We start from the raw sequence: 24332 nt of genomic DNA on the forward strand, positions 1-24332 counted from the left end.
ACTGATAGGAGCTCAATGGCCTCAACCCAGAAGGTCGCCTCTGACAACTCACTCCCCTCCTTTGCTCTTTCTGTATGCGATCCTGAATTATTCCCTACTCGTATAGTGGCTCATTACTTCACAGTTCGTTTCTCACGTTATAGATACCAATGCACACCAAACTGACAAAACTGTGGTTCAGTTTTATCTAGAGGGTGGACTTGGTCCATTTCTAACTTGTGCTTGCCAGGCCCGTCTGCCACCTTCAGCACAGTGGATCATGATTTACTTTTAAGCAGACCGACATCCATGGGTCATGCTAGGGGCAAAGAATTTGACTGCCAAATATCCTTTTTATCAGGACACCAACAGTGGGGGTGGCAGAGCATAACATAAAATTGAAATGAAATATTGTTTGCAAGATGGGGTGTTCTTCGGTGTTACAGATTTCTCCAGTGATGTTCTGTATCTATTGAACCCCACTAACATACGCAATGAAGGGACATGAATGGATCTCTAATCAGATTTGAAAAATACATATTGTAATCTGCTAGGAGAAGACTCAGGCTCAGATTCAGAGAAGTCTACCGCTTCCAGGAATGGATGGCAAACAACTGGGGTTAACTTACGTGACCCAAAATAAAATCTGGAAGGAACAGGAAAGCAAAATAGTACCACTTGTCTTAGAGCTGACCTTGCTGGCCAACTCGTGCATCAAGTGTGTGCCTTACCCCTACCTGAGGCAGGAGCTCTGTGCACCAAGTCTAAGGAGACACCAGCCATTGCGGTAACTGAGGAATTGATACTATAGTTAGGGGCACAGGCCACTTTGCCTGCATACTTGGGAGAAAGGTCAACTTGACTTTCCAGTAAGGTCCACACAGTTCCTCATAACTCGAATCCTTTTCCCCTAGTGGCATCCAGAAATGGGATGCTCTTGTACAACTCCTATGGGCACGAGAGAAACATTAGACTTGCCTCTGGTGATCTATGTGCAGGATCTTTCATGTTCCAATACAGAGACTGGTAGGGGCCAAGCTACTAATGCTTGCAGTCAACAGTCTCCAGTGTGTGCTTACATCAAGACTTCAACTAGATCCCTGCACACGTGTTTACACCCTGAACTGAACTCAGAGATGTTCAACTCCCTTTCAGTGTCTCAAAATACTGGGCAGCGCCCACGACTATTACTGGCAGCCCAGAAGCTCAAAGGGGACTAGTCGGACATTTTACTGACAGCAAGACGTGCCATTCCCAGCTTCAACTTAATTTTGAATTTGCCACATTGTCAGGATGGGCTTTGCAGTTGTAATTGCTGCTTAGGTAGAATCAACTGAGCTACCATGGCAAGACCCAAGCTGGTGGGACGACACTTTACTTTGCAAATGTTTGTTTCTCATTCTTTACCATTTTTTAAATTTTCCACTCTTGTTTTTGCTTAAAATGTTTTTATGTTATCGTAATTCAATGACAATAGTACCTTTTCTTTGTGTCAATAAGAAACATTCTCCTGTGAAACTAAAATAAGTTTGTACAACTGTACTGTTTACACCTGCCTGGTAGGAAGCACTCATACTGTTTAATGGTTCATTGTTTTCCAGTTTAAATTTTGTATTTTAAGTATATTTCCGCCATGTTCAGGTGACATTGCTTTTGGTTTGTTTTTAAGGTAAAAATCGCACCAACGCTTCCTTTTGATTATAAAAAGTCATAGCTAGATGTTTGAGTGGGGGGTGGTGGTGCAGCAACAGGGGCGGATGGGTGGGCTTCCAATGGTTTCAGATGGACCTCATGTGCTGTGTCCATGTTCTGTATGTAATGAGTGCTATTTCTATGCTCGAGTTTGACCCTGTGCTTAGAACATATTTATCCTGTGATTTTGTCAACTTTTGCATTTACTGCAGGCTGGGCACGATTTGTATGCAATAAAAAGATTTTGTTTTATTTTAAAAAGTAACAGCTAAGAAACATAAATGGCAACAAACCTTTATTGTGTGTCAATATTCTTTAATACAGTACCTGGCCCAAACCAATACCATTTCCAGTAATACACACTGACTGCTTGGTCTTGTTACCATTTGAGAGTCAGGTACACTATATGCTAACCATGGTATTCATATCACTTTCAGGTTCAGCGATGTAATGTACATGCACACACACAGGTACACACCCTCTCTCACTCACTCAGAGAATGTAAAGTGGTTGAAGCTTCTACCTGGGGCTGCTTTCGGGGCCTTCCTCGCCCTCGTTTCTCCTCTGTCCCCTTCTCCTGCTTGCTTGATGGGGCCTGGCTTCCTTTTGGAGTTGACTCACTCATCTTCCTTCCACTGCAACAGAAAAGGTGACATTATTGATGAAAAAACAGAGCTCGCATGAGGTGCCCCCTTCCCCCTAGGCCCTCATCAGGAACAACCAAGAGTGGCGGAAGAGAAACCACACAGTTCAAACTGGTATGAGGCGGGAAATACTTTACTCAAGAATGTCCTTCATTAGACCACTCAACACTCAACAAAACTTCTTTCATTCATCCTGAAAGATACAGATAATCTTTATAGTCTGCTATCACAATGAACCGAACATAAAGAAATAAAACACAATCACCCAACAATCCACATTAGACTGATCTCCTTGCTTGCAAACAACAATCATGTGTCTGAGATGCGGTGTATTCTTCTAGGACCAAACTCCAAGCAACACTTACAATCCATCAATGCATCTTATTCAGTACTCTTTGGATTTACTTATAGCCTGCCCTTCATCAACAAAACATGTTAGATAGAGCCCATGTCACACGTGCAAGAGGCTTTAACACCATATAGTTGACAAAGCATTGCTGCCTTGGCACACATCAGTATTCAAAACCTAGATCAGAATCTCTCAGAACAATATAGTTTAAACACACACAGGCACACATGCATTCTTATTGGCTATGATACCTTCCAACAGAACAGCCTTCTCCTGATAAGAAATCGCCAACCATGAACCGCAGTGGAACGTAACAAACGGTAAAATCCTTCAGCACAAGTTTCCATACACACAGTATTCTTTAAAGATGTTTGACATGATCAGACAGGTCTTACTTTGTCGGTTCGACCAATATAAATCTTTACATCACATTACCCATATATTCACATTACAAAGCACAACGGGCCACCATGGCTCCAGCCAATGGCAATCCCAGGATCTCAAAGTGCACCGAGACTCTGAAAGTGAAAGACCAAAGAAATTGTAGAAGTGAGCTATGCAAATGCTGATAAGTTAATATAATAGTGGGGAGCTATTCGTCACTCCATTACTCCATGGCTGGTGGGGATTTGCATATGCAGGGATTATCCAGGGGCACTGCAAGGCTAGCAAGAATGTTTATTGCTATCATCTGTGTGCAACCTGTAGGTCATAAGCTCAGACTGTGACAGGCTTTAATCTGCCTCTAATGGTCTGTCTTAACAGCACAACTGTCGCCAAACAATAATGTGAGAATCACGAGGGGATGGGCTTTGGCTCAGCCAACACACTGGGAGCCATGAGTGCATGTTTTGACTAGGCAGAGGGTGTGAGCTCCCACAAAAAAGTGCTTGCCCTCCACACAGCAGTAGTCATTTTATTTATCCAGCTGACTGAGCTTGAACTTTCAGAGGCACATAAATTACATTGTAAGGCTATTAAAGTGTCTTAGATAGCTAGATCCTTTATGGTGTTATTCTCTGGCAGCAGCACAGATGGGAAGATGCCAGTCATTAACCTACATGGATCTGTAGTTGTCTCGCTTGACAGTGCAAGTATCACTTGATCGTTTAACTTACACCAATATTATTCTACAGTTCTTTGTTTCCACACAAATACATATACATTCTCATGCTATCTACTTGGAATGCTTTCCATTACCATACAACATTCCTGTAAAACCAGACTTATTGCCAATGCCAATGCTTGTAAACCTTCTGACGTTGGTAACTGAGGAACAGTAACACTTGTTATGTACAGTGCTATACAATGGCAACCCCTAGCGTTATAGAAATAACAAGTTATGTTTTATTATCAGTAGTTTCCTCCACTTGTGAATGTGTTAGCCAGTGGGCAGGGCATTTCCTCAGGCAAATATTACTGGTTGTGTGTGTTATCTAATGAAAAAATATTTCTGGATAACACAAAGTTCATTACCTCCCGCCCCTCCCTCCCTCGCCTTTCTTCTTAACCAATGAGGCCCCCTTGCCTCCAATAGATCCCTCTCTCCTCCAAATAAAAACTCCCTCCACCCCCTCCTCGTCCTGTTCTTTTTTTTGTTGTCTCCTTTGGATTTGCCTTCTTCTGTCATCTCCCTTCACGGTGTGGCCTGGGGGCACCTTGTTGTTGGTTTTCCCACTGTGTGCGTCGCTCCGGGCGGTGCATTCCTGACTGGGCGGCGCTTCCTGTCCACTGTGTGACTGCAGTCAGAGCGCTGCCTGCAGGAGCTGTGACAGAGTCCAGCGGTCCTGCTGTGGCTGGGGCTGCGCTTCCAGGTTGGCGCCTTGGAGGATTCTGGCACATATTGGAAGCATAGTGCTTGAACAGTAGGACGGGGCTGTGCCTGTTTTTTTCTCTTTTGTGGTGCTGTGTGCTGGTCTGCTGGTCTGCTGGGGCGTGCGTTCACTCAGTCGCCTGCACATTCCGTTTCTTGTCTTGCTGAGGTCCCCTATGACCTCATGCCTGGCTACCACGGTTTTGGTGTGATGAGGTTAGCTTTCATGAATTCTGTAGCCTTCCAAGAGTCTTTTAGGTATCTGGGGGCGGGGGCATATTATCTCGGGCGCCTCTGGTGCTATTGTCAGGGGTATGTTGGTGCTCTTGCGATTATCGAGCATCCTTTACCTTCCGCGGTTCACCGGCACTGCCTTGCGGCATTTGTTACTGGCACTACTCAGGCTTCCTTTGCAGAGTGTGGCCCTGTTACGCTGTCTTTTTTCCACCCCGTGGACACTGGTCTTTTGCGTGTCTTTCTCAGGTGTTGCAGTGATGCAGGCAGATGGCTGGAGGTGTTTAGATCTGCCACAAGATGGATGACTTTTGGTGGTGCTACCCAGGGTTCAGAGCTTCTGGTCCAGAGTGTCTGATGTAATTTCCCTGCTGGGCTGCTTTCGGATACATGGATGTTTCTTTCTTTCCTTTGAAGGGGACATGTTTGAGTTCTCGGCGTTTCTTCCTGCGGCTCCGGCCTTGCGCCTCCTGGGCCACCTGCATCCTGGCTTTGCATTTGGTGGGTGCTCCCTTTGGCAGCACATATACTGCAACTGGATTGATACAGTGATGGTTCGCATAGCCCCTGTGCTAGGATGACATGCAACTTCGTGAAACATTCCCTGCTGGAATTCCATTGGCAGGGGGAGCTGCTGTGCAAATGTGTGCCTTCCCGTGCTGTGAGCATGGTAGTGGGGTTGCTTTTCACCTCAGATGTCTTGATGGGGTTATACATTTCAGCTTTAGATGGGGCTCTAGGGGTAGTCTGTGGCCTGAGGATTCAGGTCCCCGATCCTCGTGCTGTGGCCTATATGTTTCTGTCTCTCCTCTCACTGCTGGTTGTGGGGTTTCTTACTTGGGTCTTTTTTGGTCCTTTCCCTTCTGTGAGGGTGTTGGTTGCCTGTTCCCTACTTTTCGAGGGCATGCACTCTCACAGGCTTCTGGCTTATTAGATGTGCCTGTTCCCCTAGTCCGTTGCTCGCCCCCCTCTGTGGTTTTGGATGGGTTCCCCTCTTCTGTGGGAGAGGTGTTGCGGGTCCTGGTTTTGGGACTGGGGCCTTAGGGCGCGGCTTGTTGGCCCGCTTGCGGTGGCCCTGCCTGGGACGGTGTGCTGTTCTGCTTCTTTGGCCACTGTTTTTGGATCACCCTCTACTTCTTGGGTGCAGCTTTTGGTTTCCCGTTTGGCGTGGTGGCCTCTTTGGCTCCTGTGCAGATCATCTTGTGGGGTTCTGTCCTTTCTGGGGGAGCGGTTTGGGGGCTTTGCTTCCGGCTCTTCCCCTCTTGCTGGGTTCCTATGGCCTTCTGGTTCCTGTTGGGTCCTGGTGGTAGAGCAGGTTGTTGCTCTCTTTCCTTTTCAATCACTTCTGCGGTTGTTGTGCTCTTCTTGGGGGGCGGTGGGTGGCAATGTTCCTCTGGCCTCTATTCTTGTCTCCCCTGCTTGGCTTGGCTGCCTTTACTGCACTTTGCGCCGCTCTCTCCGCTGTCACTTTTGTCCCGTTCACCTCTGGGTCAGGACTCGTATTGTGGGGCCGCTGGTTTTGTCCACTCATCTTTCTCAGCAGCTTTGATGCTCTACTTGGTGCTGGTCTTCGTTTCCCTGGCTATGGCCTTTTAGGAGTTGCTGCGGTGTGCTCTGCTTTGTTGGCTGCTGTGATGGCATATGCAGGGTTGTTGCAGCTGTTTCGTTGGCCGACTTCCTTCTTCCCTGGGGCTCTGGCTGTGGTCACATGAGTTTATTTGGCACCCTGGTCGGCGGTCCGGTGGGTTCCTGCCTCAAATTTGTTTCTGCTGTGGATTGGGGGCTCTTGATGGGAGGGTCCTTGCCCTGTTTTCTGTGCCCTATCCTGCGGGTTTTCTTGCCTCGCGCTTTTGGAGGTGTGGCTGGTCAGTGGCTCCGGGTCATTGTGACCGGTGGCATGCTGTAGGCTTCGGTCCTGTTCCCCCTTCATTGGCTGTCTCCTGCCTCCGGTTTGGGTGGCTGTGGTGGTCTGGTTGGCCATTTGGAGGTTTTATGGGTCTTTAGGGCCCTCTGTGTGCTGTCTGTTTCTGGTCTCGTGATCGGGGCTTCTTTCCTCCCGTTTCTGTGTCTGTTGTGTCTGGAGTGTTTTTGTTAGCCCGGCTTGGCGCTTCAGTCAGTCCCTGGGGGTGTACCATGCTATTCCGCCCCTCATCTGGGATGGTAGGAGTTGTTTCCCTCCAACTTTCTTTTAGGTCTGTGTGTTGTTTAGATCTGTGGGTCGCTGGCCTCTCTGACTCTGCCTTTTCACTGTTCCCTTTCTGCGGGGTCTCCGGTTTGCGTGGGGGGGGGGCCTTTCTGAATTGGGTTCTTGCCTGTGGCCTCGACTTGTCACACTTGTCTTTGTGTCGATTCTGGCTTTTCCTTTCAGGACGGGATGTTTGTTTTTTCCCTTGGCCTTTTGGGGCGTCCCCTTTTTGTGCCCCTGATGGGGGTGCCAGTGATGGGGTCCTGCAGGGTCTTGTTTGTTTGTTGTCTTGGGACTCTGTCTTCTTGGTGTGACCATCCCAGCGAGCGACTCCGGTCCACGGGGTTCTGTTGTGTCGCTGTTGGGGCTGGTGTTGTGGTTGTTCTTTCTTCTCAGCCTCTGGTGGTGGTGTCGTTGGAAGCTGCTTTCTCTGTGAGGGTGCCTTGTTTTTGGTCAGTGCCTGTCCTGGAGTTCTTGTGTTTTTTGGGCGGCACCTTTCCACTTTTGTGTAGTTTTCCCTGCGCCTCTGTCTGTTCGTTGTGTTGGTCGGTGGCAGGGTGTTCTGGTGTTGGTCCTGCTGGTTTCCAAGATGTTTTGATGCTAGACCACCTTTATTTTGTTTCAGGGGCTGTTTTCTATCCAGCTGGACTGCTGGCTGCGGGCCTTGTCCCTGACTTTGGGGTCTGTTTTGACCTTTTTGCCTTTCCTGATGGGCCAGCCGTTTCTGGTGCTGGGTTGTTTGTGGAGCTTGGTGTTTTTTGTTTTGCCCCATGGTGGAACCAGGGCAACTTTCTTTCGCTTCTGACATGTTGGGTTGATGGTCTAGTAGGGGGGCTCTTTCCTTCGCCTATCTCCCCTCTTCTTTCCGGATCTTCCTCTGGATGCTTGCCTTTGTTCCTGGTTTGGTGCGCCCTTTCTCTGATTGGGCTTTGTGGTTCCTGTTGGTGACCTTTTCTTCCCATTGCTTGGTGGCCTTTGGCTCTTTGTCCTTGGTTTCGATGGGTCTCTATGGTGATTGTGTTGAGTGGGTCCTCTGTTGTTGGGGTTTGTGGGGCTCCGCCTTGGACTTCCCCCTCTTTGGGGGTTTCCCTTGTTCAGCTTACTGAGTGGAACCATCTGGATTTCTGTTGGGTCCAGGGTTTGGGCTATCTCTCTTTCCTTTGGTTCTTTTTTTGCCTTAGGTGTCCGTTTCTTTTTCACTAGGCCCCTCTTTTGCAGCAGCTTTCTCATATTCAATCAGAAATTGCTGAGTATCTTTCCCATTACCCAGATAGGCAGGATAACCCAAGGGTCTGTACTTCACCCAGTTGAGGTGTGGGTGGCGCGAGCGCTCTGACATTATCTCAAGAGCATTGACTGTTTTTGGGCTGTCCCATTTCCTATCATCAAACAAGATGCTTCAGGTGTTTTATACGTTCCTCAGCTGAAGATTGCTAAGGGCCCATTTCCATTTGTGAGCTCAGGTAAGGTTTGTCGCTACACCCTATCCTTTCCACTCACCAGGCTGGTGCTCCCAGGTGGCCCCTGCCTTACGCATCCTCAGAGGTATTTCCAGAGCCCTGCCCTTTCCTCGACTCTCAGAGTGTATACGCAGTTTCCTGCCCTTTGCTATGTAATGCAGGGATTGTCTTGTGGCTTTAGCTTTCTGCAGCCCGGTAATGGGTTGCCCATGGTCCCTGTCCAAATGTAACCTCAAGGGGGAGGTTTATTGGGGGGTTCTACCTCAGTTCATCTACAGAGTGTCTTGGTTCACTGTTCTCTTTTAGTTTAGGTAGGGGTTTTCCAAAGACTCAGCAGTTCGCTCGAGTTGCAGTAGTCCAAGACCCAAAACGCTTTGTTTACCTCAGTGAAGGGTTGCATGTTTCATCAATTCGGGTAGGAGCTGTGTAGTTGTCTGTTCAGGTAAAAATGTCCAATGCCCTGTCCTTTTCCGTACAGCCAATTATCAAAAGCAGCCTCTTTGAAAATTCTGCGCCCAACATTTTTACAAAGACTTTGAGAGAGAATTGAAAGATGAGTGGGGAAAGAGGCCCTGGGCCCAGGCAAATTACGCCAGCATAATCTCGTGGGATTTTGTGTTATGCATTCTATTATAAATTCCCAAAATTAAGCCATTACAGCACATGGCGTAATTGCGGGGGGAAAAAGTATAGCTTAGGCGCACTGGAACAATGCAAACGACCAGAACGTGAGCGGCTGTTGTTCTCTGCACGTGTTTTTCACAATATATATAGCTCTAAAATTACGGTTTTCCATTTCGTGTAATTACACAAAAGCTAATTATGCAAACCTTATATACACCCCCTCTTTATGGCCATGGAATGCTATTACACTGTTCAGCATGTACAATGACCTCAACAAAGGCAGTGGGTACCAACCGTAGCTACATACGTAATTTAACATAAAAGGGTCCCTCATATTCTGAACCCCATAAACATCCGTGAAGGGTCTGGAGAGAAGGGGCGGAATGTGGCACAACAGTGGAGTTAGAGACGGCATAAGGTGAATGCTGGGACGGATTTCTGCGTGTTCGCATATCCTACCAGCTGCCGCCGTCTCTCCCAGCCCCTCCCCCGCGCGCATCTGGAGGAACCGACTTCATCCGGTACCATGAAAGGGACCGCGAGAGTAACCCTCGGGGTCAGCCGGAACAACCTGCTCAACGCCAGAGACGCACATCGAGGAAATGTACGGCCGTAGGACAGGCACGTTTATATATGACACACACGTAAAGGGGAACATACGTATGGTGTGGCCGACAAACAGAGGAAATGCACTTATAGGAGATATATACAGAGTAAAGGTATCGAGTGCACGGACGTACCAAAGTTACATATAGAGGACGCAGAGTGAGAAACGATGCATGTAAATTCCATTTGAAGAGAACAGGCACCTATGCAGGAAAGACGCAACTACAGGATAGATACAAACATATTCTGCAGGAGAGACCGATACATTTCTAAAACGTATAAAAAGCATATATACAAACTAGCTAAATACACAGAGTGGCGCAAGCATAAAACAGAAATAGAAAGACATAGGTGCACGTAAAAGCATGCATGTATTTATACGCTACACCGATGCATGTAGTTCAAACACAGGATGTGTAACAGGTGGCAGGTGAGCTACTAGGCGCATGGATATAATAAACACATGCATAGTGAGCAGATGTGAAATACTGCTTATAGAGGCGACCTATGGTTGACGTGTACATTGATATACACATATATCACAGTGCGCCTCACTTACCATCACACCCAAAGCTAAATGGGATACAACAGCACCGCTCACCAAACAGAGACTAACTATCGACCAATCCAAAAGCCACCTGCGCTCCACTCCCAGACTCCGGTCCACTATTCTTTAAATCCACCACAGGTGGCAGATGTTTCTGGTACCCGGCGACTATCAACTCCCCGTGGCAAATTACCCATCCAAGCGGACTCGAGGGGCACCCACCTCATTTACACTACTCCGTGAAAAACAAGGTGCGCCTCCTACTCCCTCCACCACTGAGAACCTAGCAATTCTCTGGGCTTTTTAGTGCTACATACATATAAATAGCATAGTATAACGTGGACCAAGCGCTGCGATGCCATGCCAGTGGCAGATTGTGCGCTATACAAATGCTAATGCAAAGATTACCTACTTGCAGAGTGCGAAGGCACCGGCTTTTCATACAAGGTGCCGGGTGGAGGCGCATAGTTTTAACTGTAGTTAGCATTTGCACAGTTTGATCACCCACTGTAATGTACTTCGAAGTACGTTCTATGTAAAGTGCTCATAGGCTGTTCCTGTATGCTTCGGCTTGTAAATGTTTTCAGATTGTATATTGATGTTTTCGAGGTGATGTATTTTTCCGTTCTCTTACTTTCCCTGTGCAAAGCGCTCAAAAGTCTCAATTTGCTCTAAGCAGCGCTGCGCTAAAGAAGCACAATAGATACATATGTTATGCCCTGAAGCCCTCGGCAAATTATTGAGGCAGCGACTCGTAGGTTATCAGCGCGCCTTGAGCATCACCTGAAGTCATACATACATGTAGCTAATAAATAGACAAGCGGATTTATATACATAAAAGATACACAAATAAATGTATGACTCAAAAAAGAGGAAAACACCAGGAGGCGAAGGCACACAAATAAACACTTAAAAAGTAAGTGGTAAGCCGTCGTATCGTAGGAGAAAGAAGCCAGCCATACTCACAGCGCAGCGAGCGCCTCTGCTCTCCGCCTGCTCCACTTATGACAATCCCACCTTCTGGCTGCTGCTGGCAGAGACTGCTCAGAAACAAGTACAGAGAGAAACACAGGCACCAGCCCGGAGGCCCCTCTGCTTTATAGAAATGATGATAATTAAAAAACCCTCGTTTCTTCCAAAAGGAAGGAAGCGGGGTCAAAACCATTAGGGGTGGGGGAGAGAGGGAGGTGGGGGGGAAGGACCCGGACTCCCCTGGAAGGCAGCCAAAGCTGCTAAAAATAGCCAAATCACACAGACTGCTAGTGAAATAAGGACACAGAGAGGAGCAGGGAGGGCTTTCAGAGGGGGCGGGCCTGGGAGGGTGAGGTCACCGAGAAGGCGGGGCATCCAGGGCGCAGGGGCTCATTTAAAAGGACAGAGCGGTTTCACACCGTCGCTTCCGCTATTGAAATGAATGCCTGCTGCTGCGGGTTCGGGGAGGCGACTGAGTCGCCGTCAGCTTTGCGTACATTTTTATCAGCGAAGCACGCTTATTTTGCGGTGTGTCTGTCGGCAGCAGGACGCTGTTCTCGCTGTCACATTGTGGTGCATATGTTTGAGGTTAATTAATGACTACATGATCCCGAGCCACCTCTTGTACCGAGCTTTCGGTTGCAAAGCTGGTGCCTTCTGGAAGAGGTACACTCGAGTCAGTTCAGCAGAAGCAAGTGGGATTGATAATGTGACCAACGGTGACATGTTGGAAAGAAAAGTTCCAAATCACTCTGTGCAACCAAGGACAGTGCACCAGCCAAACTTTTCATTTAACAACAGAATGCACTGTGGGAATTGTTGTTCACGTGAGCTTAGTGAATTGATCTAACGCCCATATGAGCAATGTTTTACTGAATGAAAAGTCCAATATTGGAATAGTGTGTCCGTCTTGACATGCTGTCATCTAGTAATCCGGTTTGGTGCACTTGAGTTGTCTGGCAGATGATTCCAGGCCAGATTATCAGCGCAGTAGCTCTGTCCAACAGATAGGTGGGCAAGCCACTTAAGGCTGAAGCCCGGCTCTTGCTAAGGTTCAGCTTGAGGTCTTCTTGAATCCTAAACCCAAAACGAGCCGAGCTTTAATGTGGCTTCTGTCTGCCACCTACTCTCTCCCATCATGCACATAGAATTGAAAACAAAGCATAAACTTTTGGTGTTAAAAGGAGATAAAGAGTAGGCATATAATGGGCGTATTATATAACATGAAATCAGAAAAACCGGGGCAGTTCCTGGCTTCCCTGTTTGACCAAATTGTGTGATCCTAGACAAATATTTTCTTTTACAGAGCCTCCTTTTTCTTCATTATCCCATATCAAAGCACCTTCCAATACGTGAGTTCAGGGTGTGCTCTGTACAAAAATAATCTCATGTGGAACTCTTCTGCATGTTAAAGAAATAACTTTTGTTTTAAAGGCACTATCATATTTCCACGTGAAGTTTGTTGCGTGATTTAGATGTCAGCTATTTTCAGGGCTTAGCTCGTGCACAGGCTTTTAGAGCCTAGTCACCCTTGGATCTGCTCTCACTGTTAATTTGTTGGCTTGTCCACCTCTACTGGTCAAGTACCATGCCCATGATCAGCCCACTGTCCCTCAATTATGGTTTTGCATATACTCATTCAGGGGCCAATTTCCTTGCCTCCTTTGGGGTCCATGGCACTCTTGTATTGTAGTATTTATATAGCTCTTCATATGCCTGCTCAGGTTACAAAGTGTTCTAATTTGTATTGGTTTACTCTCACCCTTTTGAAGTGCAAGGTTGAACAGGTTGCCTATTGTAGCTTGACCTATGTAGGACATATTGAGTAAGGTACCTGCAGTTCAATGAGGTGCATCAAATATATTGCAGTGAACAGCGATACACATGAGCATGAGTTGTATGGGCGAGTGTGACAATAGACAGAGCCACACATACCTACCATTTTAGGAGTTGCCTGCATTCTAAAGTTGAGACTGTAATATGCACAGCATGTGGAGAGGTAAAGTCCACCACGGAGCATGTTACATGGAGTATGCCCTGAAGCTACAGAGACCTAAACCCTGGTGGCACAGTTAACCAGGGTGTTTTAGGGTGTGAGCTAGGAGGGACATGGAACCGTTCTTAAGCAAGTATTTTCTGTAGGGTTGCAGTAATTGGATCTATTTGTACATACTGGATTAATGCTCATTTTAAGTACTCTGACCATTGGGACTTATTGGCAGAAGATGGCAAACTTTACTGCTTTCAGGTTGTTCACATTATCTCCAATTATCCTACTTAACCCTGGGATCCAATGGTTGCATCTTAATGCGTCTTACCGTTGCAAACATATCACCTGTGACATGTTTTTATATTGTCATTTTAATACTGAACGCCCTTCGGAGCCCTGCTCGAACTATGAACTATATGGTGTGTCTTCTGCACTATATTGGATGCATTAAAGGAATGGTACTGCTTCCTGTTGGGTTTGCGCACTAGCTGTTTAGATGTTCTGCCTACTAAAATTTGCTGGATCTCGGCTAATCCTGGGAGTTTTAGGAGATGGGTGGGAGTAGAAGATAAAATATATAGGAATCCACATGGTACTAATCAAGCCATATAGGCCATGGAGCACTGTGTACATTTAGTCCAAGAGGGGGCGGGGAAGGGTAATCTCAGAAGACTCAGTAATCCAGACCGTAATTTACAAGGCAGGAATACTTGCAGATGAGTGAAATAATGACAACAATGTGTGAAATAACAGTTGGAGTAGTAATTAAAGTTGGTGACTTGACCAAGAGCCACCCAACTTTTTAAAGGGGAGCAATGTGCACATGGAAGTATATTTATGTCTCAGGAAGGAAGTAAGAAGTGGAAGAGCTATCACTGCAACTTGAGCATAAAATATGCAACTGTTTTGACGTAATGACATATGAGATAATTAAGCTAACCAGTACTTAATTTGTAAAAGAATGAGGGCCAGTGCCCAAAGCTCTGCTCCGACTGCATTATTAAAAATCTGCTTGCCAAATTCCAAGGCTGCATTCTCTTAAATTCACCTCAGACCTCTTAAATCCTCTACCAGGCACTTCTGACGTTTTATCTCACTCTTCTTGGTCCCTCCTTTCTCCTTTTGTGCCGGTCTTTCCATTATTCTTTTTCTCCTTGCTGTTTGTGTGTTTGTATATCTCTTGCTTGTATTCAGTGTATGGTGAGGAAAAATAGGTGCTGTTTCCAAAAAAATGAATACCTGTGGGCCCACCTCTCAAATTAAACACTGACGATAGCCAACTCTGAAGATTGAAAGGTCTATTCACATACATCAGTACCTTTTCCTGCTCTGTCTCACAGCAAAAGGTAGGCCGAGACAATCTTAGCATTCAAATAGTAATAACATTCAAATATAAGGAGAAGGCAGGAAGATGGAACAAGAGAAAGAAGAAGTGGAAAGAGAAAAGAAAGCAAGAATAGATCGACAATGCATCTCAATATGTAATCATAGGGTAAAGAAACAATTTAAAATTGTGAGAATACATCATAGCATATAGAGAAGGTAGGGGTTGAAGTTTAAATCAGCAGGAATTATGACTTTACATATCCACTGTACTACTTGGTAGGTGTTCAGACTCTGGGAAGTTGACAAATAGTTACAGACTCTTCAGATGATTCTGCTAAAGAATTGGAAATATTGCTGCCACGGTTTTGGGCATCAGGATCCTTACTTGTGCTTGGGAATTGGTACAAAATGGAGCATTTGTTGGTTATGCATTCTTCAGTTTAAGAACATTGCAATGGGCACAACATCATTTAAGGTGCAGGGGTAGTTGTATTAGAACTTCTCCTACTCCGTGTCAGGCATCTTGATAATACCAATGTCACCCTCCATCAACTTCGCATCTCCATACTGATTTTCTCTTGGCATTTTTAAGGGTTGGTCATTACCCTTTTCAAAACAGATTCTCTTGCAGCCCACATGGAATGGCATCTTCTCTGCCACAAAGGAGCCATCTTAGCACCAGGGTGACTGCTTGTGTGGGTCACAAATGGAGAAACGTCTTTTATGCTGTTCAGGGTGGGATGGTAACTCTAAATCATATAGGAAAGAACTTTCTCAGCATTCACACCTAACTTGCAAGCCAATTGTAAACATTTGTTTATTTATTTTCTCTACAGATCATTTGCCTTTGGGCAGTATAGGGCAGCCCTTGTGCATGTTACAGACATTTTGCACAGTATTTTCATAATATTTGAGGTCAAGTGCAGTGCTTTATCAGTTACCGGGACAGTGGATGTTCCCTCATTTATAAAATCTTCTCTGAAGAATTGATTACGTTGGACAGTGTGTTATGCCCAGTGTTGGTGATCACACAGCAAAGGTGATATTTGGCAAGTCCAATCATAAATTGTCCATGTTCCAAATGGTCTATGGTCCAGTTATGTCTAAAGCTAATTTGCGCCATGGTTTCATATGTACCTTTATTGGTGCCAACGAGGATGTATTCACTATGTTGATTTTATCACTTGCAACACAACAAAACAGTGCCTCAATTTATAAATACATAGCAGAAGGGGAACACCATTAATTTGTTATCCAATTTAACAAGAAGTCCAGTCATAAATCCATTTCAATGATATCACGATCCAGATTGTTGTTAAAAACATCTTATTTCATTTTTTGTTGCAGGATTAAAACACACACAGCCAACCTGTTCCATCCCTATCCGCATAGGGGGGAATTCTTCAGGGTTATAGGAATATTATTCAAAGTTCTTCTCTATTTGGTAAATATCAAATTTCAAACATTGTCTTGTCTCTGATTCATATGCAGTTCTGTAGTACAGTTGACCTGCGTTAGTGGAGCATTTAGAGTGTGGCGATACATATCACAACCGGCCTATTTGTTGACTTAGTGCTTCATTTTATGTCCTCCTTGGGAATCTGTACCTGGCCCCCAGTTCTGTGATCTAACTTAGCTCTTAGTCTGATTCCCAACTACATGTCCTTCATGAACAATATTTATGATGTAACAATTTTCTCTCCTTTCAGTATGCTGCAACCCATGAAGCTTAATGAATTCATCGAGTCCTGAAAGTTCTTAATTCATCCATTTGTCTTCTGCGTGAACATAGACAACTACGAAAGAGCAGCTCATTGTGTTTGGTAAGCATCCTATCCTCCTCTAAACATTAACTACACACATCCTGCTTCAATCCTTCCATAACAACAGCAAGTCCTACTCTCTGCCTTGTCAAGGGGCACTCTTGAGAGCATTCAGCTGCCATGTTCCTAATCCCTGACAGACATACCAACATAAAATTATATCCTTTTAGACCAAGAATCATAGTACGCTCCATGCCTTTTGGAAGTTAAAAAAAAAAAACGAATAAGAGATTTATGCCACTCCTCATCAAAATCCCTCTTCATGTAAGCATAGCAGTTAAGTAATATTTCCTAAGCCCGGGAAAGAACCTTCCATATGCACTTCCTACAGTGCAATTAGTCTGTAAAACTCCGAGTATAATGCCCTTATGGAAATTTTGCATGAAGGGTTGTCACAGTAATATCTCTGTTGAAATGTGAGGAGCAGACTGGGTTTACTTTCACCTGCTACTTGCTGCCAGTACGTGTTTTCTCATTGAAACTATTGAGTTTGTTGAGAGATTGAAAACTCCTTTATATATTTTGTTGGTTGCCGAAAAGTCCTTTGACCGGGTGAACTGAGTCTACCTATTTTGCTCTCTTGAGTAAATGGGTTTCGCCTCCCAGCTCGCCTGATGTTTACGGTCCTGATGCACAGGTCATTCTTTGATTCTGATTATTGAAGGGAAAGACATTTGTAAATTAAACAGTCAGTGTGGCACACAGAAGGGTCAGCTGTTTCCACCCCTCCTTCTTGTACTTAATATTCTGCTGTTTGCACTGAAAATCCAGAGCAAAGGCTGTATACTATTGGAGCACCTAAAATGCGTACTCATGCAGTCGATATGTCTCAGTTTCTTTATTCTGAAAATGTAAACATATCTAGGGTATTTGAAGTGAAATAGGACTTTGCAGAGTGTTTGCTTACAGAACTAATCTTCAGAAAACCAAGGTTATTCCTGCTGAATTCGAATGGCGCTTTGTTTCTGAAATTTCATTAGGGACACAATTATATCCCCCCTGAGTGATGGGGTAAGTTATAGAATTAAAAATTGTACAAGCTGAACTTAAAACCATTGCTAGGAAAGATTGACATTGAATTCCTAACCCGGCAAACAATCCCTTTGCCTCTAATTGAATAGTTTAACATGCTAAAAGCGGTTACTCTCCCTCAAGTTTTACAAATTTTCGTCTTTCTTTTTTCAGAAACAAATTCAGATGCTAAGCCCCTTTTTTATGGACAGGAAAAAGTAGACTTATAAGTTTTAGGAAACTTACAAGGGGGCTTTCCCAAGGTCGAAGTGCTTTTCCAGGTCCTGAAAAGTATTATATTGGTATTATGGCTCAAAACATTAATATAATATTACGCAATGTTCAGTCCAGTTTGTTTCGTTGTCCTATATTCTATCAGATGATGTTGGAATATAGCATTTTTGTTTCTTGGTCAAGGTGAGAAGCCCTACATTTTTAAAGATGTCCAAGTTTTGAACTTAATTAAGGCTTTGTGAAATTCATAGTTGTACATGCATGAAGCTTAAGCTGAATATCCTGGAAGGGGTCGTACCACTCTGGAAGAATCTTCTTTTGGCTGTTTGAAGTTCCACAGATGGTTATGAGCCCTGGGTAAGTCCATGATACTTTTTAACTTGGCAGAATAGGAGAAGGGGCAATCCACTTTCTTTTACTACCTTGCACGTGCACTGTGGGGTAACCCATGAGGGGTTCCTCTGTTAAATAAATAGTTAAAGACCCGTTCTGAGACAGAAGAAAAATTTACATTATATAGCCAGCTCTTTTGCGTGTTTGCTTGTACTTGATTCAACTCTGCTTTTGAACTTGGGAACATATGATGTGGTGCTGCCCTCACTTAGTTTTATTGTGGGAGCAGTTATTTTTGAGCAGCTTAACATTATTGGGAGTCACTGTTCTTCCAGGTCAGTGGGCTGCATTGACTCGGGATGGAGATTTTCTGGGGGTGGGGGAGGAAGGGGGAAAGGTGGGTGGGGGAGGAAGGGGGAAAGAGAGGTGGGGTGTTAGTTGCTTGACCTTTAATTGCAACTAATTCAAGGTAAATCAAGGGATAGACCTAGTGTGTATCTGGTGGGTGAAAATGAAATTTATAATTCAGAGAGATGAATGATTTTAGAAGCGTCAGTGCCTCGATATGAAATTTCAGAGGAATTGGGGTATTTTCTAGTAGATTGGGTAAAGAAAGATTTTAATAAGGAGAACTCAGTGGTACGTACTGTGTTTTTTTGGCACACATGCATATTTATTGTTTTATCTTGTTTTGATCCTCCTTCGAGGTTGCAAAATCAGCTCTAAAAGACTCCCTGAACGTTTGTTTTAAGCAAAGCAGCTTTTGTAAAAAAAAAAAGAAACAAAAAAAACATGTTGTTAATTTGGTGCCTATTTATGTTTCTACTTATTTATTTACTAAAAAGCTGATTCATTTAAGCATTGATCAGATTGGATCCCAAAATATGTTTATCTGTATTGCACTTTATGTCAGAGTCTCTGCTCAAGTTGCTCTCACTTTATGCCTTATTGATTGCACACTTAGCTATAATTGAATATATTTTAGGGATATTTTTCTAACACATGTTAACTTCAAATAGTGCTAATGTTATCCCAGCTCTCAATAAAATATGTATGTATAAAAGGAGGTGATGGTCCATACAAACCACAAAAGTCATAGTCCATAAACAGCACTTGAAATGTTTGATGCCCCCACAACAGACAAGAACCTATCTTTTCACAAAAGAGTAATTCATTTCGGAACCCTTTACAATACAACAACCAAATTCAATATTAAAATACTTCCTCTAACAATGCGGCGGTCCGGGCACCATATTAGGACCATGGCGGTTGGGCTGCAGTGGAACCGCCATTTCCGGCAGGATCGGAGATCCCGGAGGTCTGGCGGTTGCAGTGGTCCTAATCTGCCAGGGCAGCGCTGCTTGCGCCGCCCTTGGGATTACAACCTCGTTGAACACCAACCATTTCATGGCAGTAGCACTGCCATGAAAAGGCTGGCAGAGAACGGGAGCAGGGGCAGCAGGGGGTGTACATGTGTGTTCTGTGGTGCAGAACGTTCCACTGCCATCCACAGCTGCAGTCTCCTGTGATGCCGTCATTGGAACATAAGAGCTGGCGCTGAAGTAAAGGATAATGTTTGGTAGGAAGGAGTAGAAGAGGTAAAAGGATCCTTTGTCACCTGGAAGATGCCTTCAAAAGGGTAGCCCAGGGCTGTCTCTTAATTTACAGCCCCATCTGATCCCTCTCCTGGACTTTTCCAATCCAGAGATAGGTTCCAGTTTTAGAGACCTTAAACTGCTCTAACATCATCAGTTTGAGAGCAGTAAATTGTGAGGCAGTGAGGCATTTGGTTTCTATATTTTGGCATCAGCCAGGACTGAGACAAAGACCCGAATGATTGAACTGTGAAGGGTCAAGTTTGTAATCATCCGATATAAACACATCAAGGTAACTTACCCCCATAAAGGTTCGTCACAAGAGTGTGTTCACTGCAGTTCTAAGGGAAATGAGCAGTTGTAATGAGGGATCCTCACCACGCTTGCTGAATTTTAGAATTTGCGTTCAGGTTTACAATGAGTTTATTGGGACAACTGTCCATAAAACATTCTAAAACCCAATACATACATTCTAAAAACAACCTAAAACCACAAATACATACAGTTAAAACCAAGTTAATTGAATACATTTTTAAAGCACAGGCTAACTAAAAGCAGAAAAATGTGCAATTCCTACTGCAACATCCGCTAAACACATCTCAGACAATAATCTCATTGCATCCACCCTAGAATATGTTTAATACTTTAAAAATAAAGGTTTTAAAAACTTAAAGCGGGCAGCCTTATTAAAAAAAAAACACAATCCATGAGTACATGATGCAATGAGCATTTCACATTCAGGGGGCACACACAAAAGCATTTTTGTTCCATACCTCTTTATACCATTTGGCCCTCCAAAAAATTGGGCTACACCCCCGTCTATTTTTTAAAATTTCCAAATGTAATCCAGGATTTGGATATTGTCCCAAGTTGGGAAAACGAGCTTCCTGGCCAAGGCACTTCACTTTTAGGCTTATAGAGCATTTCTCCCTAAAGTAAGCTATATCCAATGTGCAACCTACTTTCTCGGTTGATTCCCTCAAAGTTTGCTTACTTGGAATAGGAGTCCACATTTCTAATGGGCCCCACAGGATGTGCATTTTTTCAATATCTCTTATTCTAGGCCAAACATCTCTGGTCCACTTTCTTTCACTGGCAAGAATTTCTTCCCAGCATAATTTGGAAACCTTGTAGCTTCTTCGTCCAGAGAAAACTTGTTGAGAAACCTCAAAATGCAGGGGTTGGCCAGCAGCTGCCGGAAGACCAATTTCAGTTCCCTTCTTATACCTTGCATCATAGTTCCTATGGAAGGGACAGAAAGCTCTTGAGGACTGCACCCTCCACTGGTCCCCAATTACAAGAGGGATCAAGTGCTAGAATCTCTGCCCCATGCAATGCCGGTGGGTATTTTTTTTCCTTTCTAGGCTTTCATAAGAGGAGTAAGTGACAAGCCCCCATACTTCTGGTTGAACTTAACTAGGCATCCTGCTTGTAACTAGGATATGAACTTAACACTCCCCCATGTGAACATTCCACTTTAGGTTGCTATAAAAAGTCGGCTCGAAATACTTATAAGGATCAACCAATTCCACTGGTAAATCATTTTACTGTTCTGTTTACTATAGGTATCGAGGGAGTCCAATTTATTTTCTAGACCAATCAGGAGGGAGGTGGTGTTGGGGGAAGGGGTAATTTAACAAAATCAATTATGGAATATGCACTTCCCCAACCTTTGGTGAAAACGATTTTGATAACTTTAAAACTGCTGGTAAATCTGCTAAAAATAGACTGAAGAACGTCGGGGACAGGACACACCCCTGATGCACACCATTCTGAATTGGGATCTTTTTTGATAAACTCCTGGACTTGTCAAGTTCCACCTGCGCCCAGTAGTCAGAATGTAATGCCTGAATCACTCTAAGTTAGATGGTATATTCCAGGAGCAAAGTTTTTCCCAAAGCAGACCCCTATCCACTGTGTCAGCAACAGCACATCCTTCTATTAACTGCCAGGGATTTCCTGATGATGGTCCAACTGGCAAAACAACGAACTTAAAGAAGAGGTAGAGTGGCCCTCTTGGGACTCTCCCTGCTCCAAAGGGATGGGCTTATTTCCACATGCTCATTCATCCAGATGTAACAATGGAATTGTTGAAAACACCTTCTCAGAAATATCCAGGTAGCTAATCAGCGTATAGTGTGAGGGTTGTGTGCTATTGCCTTTTTGAGTTTTGGTTTCACAACAGAGTCTCTCCACGGAGGAGGATATTGCCCTGTTGTGGTTATCCAACCAAATATATGAGAATAAACCCTACCCCACCAATCACTATTTGTCTTAATTAAGACAGCGGGATATTATCTGGACCTGCTGCCAGAGTTAACTTAATATGGTAAATTTCTGACCTGATCTCTTTTACGGAAAACTAACTGGGCCCCATATTCCGAGGAGGGCCCACCTGGTGATTAGACAGCATAGACAGAGAGCCATATAAGTCCTCCAGATAGCTAACCTAGGTATCCTCTGCAATAACACAAGTAAGCGTCCCCTCGCAGGGACCACCAGCTTTATTTACTTTCCAACAGAACACTCTCTGGTCTCTTTATTCTATTACCTCTACTATCCATTTCACTCCACAGTTTATGGAAGAAGGTAGTTTTTTTTTCTCTAAGTAAATGCTGTGGAAAGGATGCGGACAGGCAGTAAGAGTAGCATTAAAGTGTTGCAGCAGGGTCATAAGGAAGTAATGTTAGGTTTTTAAAAGAATTGTACTATTGTGAGTTACATCGAATTCATGTTTCAATTTCTAGGAGCTGTTATGATTTAAAAAATACCCTAGCTGCTGGTAAAAGGTCTGTTGTAATTATAATGTAAATTAGGGAATTTTATGAAATCAGATCAAGCAGAGTCTTCAACCTATGGATCATATACTTGTTTAAAAGTTTAGTAACATAGTAGCATGGTTTACATCCTTATTAAGTATGGGGGATGGTTTCTTTTTTTAAAGCAGGATACAGTATATTTGTATTTGATGATGCATTTGCCCGTATTGCAGAATTTGGTATGGATCTTGCCTTGTAGTATGTAAACTAAAAGTTGACCTCGAGAAGATATTTTCATATTAAGGAAGAGGTTCCTCGCAACTTTGCTACTGCTCTTCGGGGGCACTGTTACTCTACATTATGACCTTCTGGAATGTACAGACTGAAAAAGGTGCCATGCCATCAGCCCACCTCCGTATGGATGTTATACACCTGTGTCCTCTCATTGTCCACTATAAATATTGCCTCAGGGTTGTAATGCTTTGCTGGATCCCGCAACAGGGATACACTATTATACTGCTGTTGTGGCCTTCATCCTACGCTTCTCTGCATGCAGTCTATCTACTTCCACAATGCTCCTGGTTCATCCGCATGGGATATAAAGGAAGAAGATGATCCCTTGCTCTGCCTTTCCTTGAACCGCAGTGAGCCAGATGTATGAGTGCCAGACGCTCCCTGCTGGGCAGAACCAGGAACAGGTATTTGCTGATGGAAGTGAAGAGGCAGGTGCTCAGAATTAACCTCGGGTCCTGGTAGTTTCCAAATGCCATGAAATAAACTGGTAGCATGGCCCCCACGTCCAATACAAGGCGTGTCCTCCCCAAAGCAGGACCCACTGGCCAATGGTTCACCATCACACCATGTAATAATGAGGTGCACTCTAGTGGGGTTTATAATAAACCAGCTTCTTGGAAGAAAATTAGGGAAAGTATGTAAGAAGGATAACCAGCTCCTTATTCTGACCATAGCGCAAACATGCTCCATTGTGCACATGTGCTCCAGTTATTTGCGTCCTTGGGATCCTCGCAGAGAGTCCTACGGTGCCCCGAAAGTGACATTGTGATGATACCTGGAACTGATTACTTCTTTGTTTATTATACTGCTTGTCTTATCATGCATTGCAACCCCTTTGCAATACAACAGTGAACCAAAGCAGGATCTTGGGGGCTGGGGTGGAGCGGTCAAAAGGCTTTTATCTGAGCTTTCTTTCAAATGTTGCATGGTTACACATGTGGTAAACTGGAAGAATTCGTGGGACTTTGCAATCTGTGCTTTTGTCTTCTAGACACCGCCTGCTCCACCCTGTGAAATAAGTTGGTGCTTGACTATACCCACATGTTTAAACGCAGTGCCACGCCTGGCAAATAGCAACATTCTTCACACACTTTAGGCTCCTGTTGGAACTTGTGGAAGGAGGGACGACAGCCCCTCGAAAGAAGCCAAGCCAACATTAAAACAAGAATGATATGAACTTTGTTCCTACATTTCCAAGAGCCTCGCCTACATTCGCCAGGTGAAGGAACCCAGAATAGGCAGAGGCAGCGATGCCAGCTTGCCAAAGAGCAGGCCGTAATCTACGAGGGAGCTTGGGTTGAAAGGTAAGTACTCGGTTCTGTGTGGAGCTTTAACCATGGTATTCATGAAGGACAGGAGTTCCTTGTTTCAAATGAAAAAAGCTTTGGATTGTTGGCTTAACGACCCTTCACTGAAATTTGCCTTTTTGGCAAGATTCAAAAAATTAATTTGAGAAGATATCAAGAGAATGTGTCCATCACTTCATGGCTCCAAGCTTACTCTCATTGCTAGCCTCCATTGTCATCTCTTTGAACATGACCAGATATCCTCTTAGGGTGACACCCCTGATCCTTCATTAATGAAATATTTTTTTATAAACACATTTTAAACATCTAGCTTACAAACATATATTTTTATGTTAAACGTAAATCAGACACATTCTTTAATTTTAAACAAAAATAAAGATTGATCCATTGCCTGCAAGGAATCAGGCTCAACACAGCAAGATACACGTATATATCTCGAACAGATTAGTTTGCTGTTAGCACACAAAGCTAAGAAGGCTAGCTAGTCCTTATAAAATGTGCACAATTAATTTACAAGGTGACATTTTAGGAAGCAAGTGAGGGTGTTTCACCGGT

General features: G+C 44.2%; 1 protein-coding gene and 1 non-coding gene across 3 annotated transcripts in view; one reads left to right on the forward strand and one right to left on the reverse strand.

Moving 5' to 3' along the window:
* The window catches only part of HMGA1 (high mobility group AT-hook 1), a 144975-nt gene extending 133567 nt beyond the window's left edge, over positions 1 to 11408 (reverse strand). Inside the window, exons 1-2 of one of the 2 annotated variants that reach the window (XM_069238849.1) lie at positions 11100 to 11408; positions 2195 to 2306 (exon numbers count right to left, since the gene is read on the reverse strand). In XM_069238849.1, coding sequence (XP_069094950.1) covers positions 2195 to 2296 — 102 coding nt within the window. In that variant the 5' untranslated portion in view covers positions 2297 to 2306; positions 11100 to 11408. Of the gene's footprint in view, positions 1 to 2194; positions 2307 to 10145; positions 10171 to 11099 lie in introns of those variants that run through there. The other variant, XM_069238850.1, reaches the window with a different exon arrangement.
* Positions 5217 to 5323, forward strand: LOC138302259 (U6 spliceosomal RNA). The gene has a single exon (XR_011205351.1). It is a non-coding gene; the product is annotated as a U6 spliceosomal RNA (small nuclear RNA).
* Positions 11409 to 24332: the final 12924 nt, after the last annotated feature.

The sequence above is a fragment of the Pleurodeles waltl genome, chromosome 6 (genome assembly GCF_031143425.1).
Source record: "Pleurodeles waltl isolate 20211129_DDA chromosome 6, aPleWal1.hap1.20221129, whole genome shotgun sequence".
In the NCBI taxonomy this organism is placed as follows: Eukaryota; Metazoa; Chordata; class Amphibia; order Caudata; family Salamandridae; genus Pleurodeles; species Pleurodeles waltl.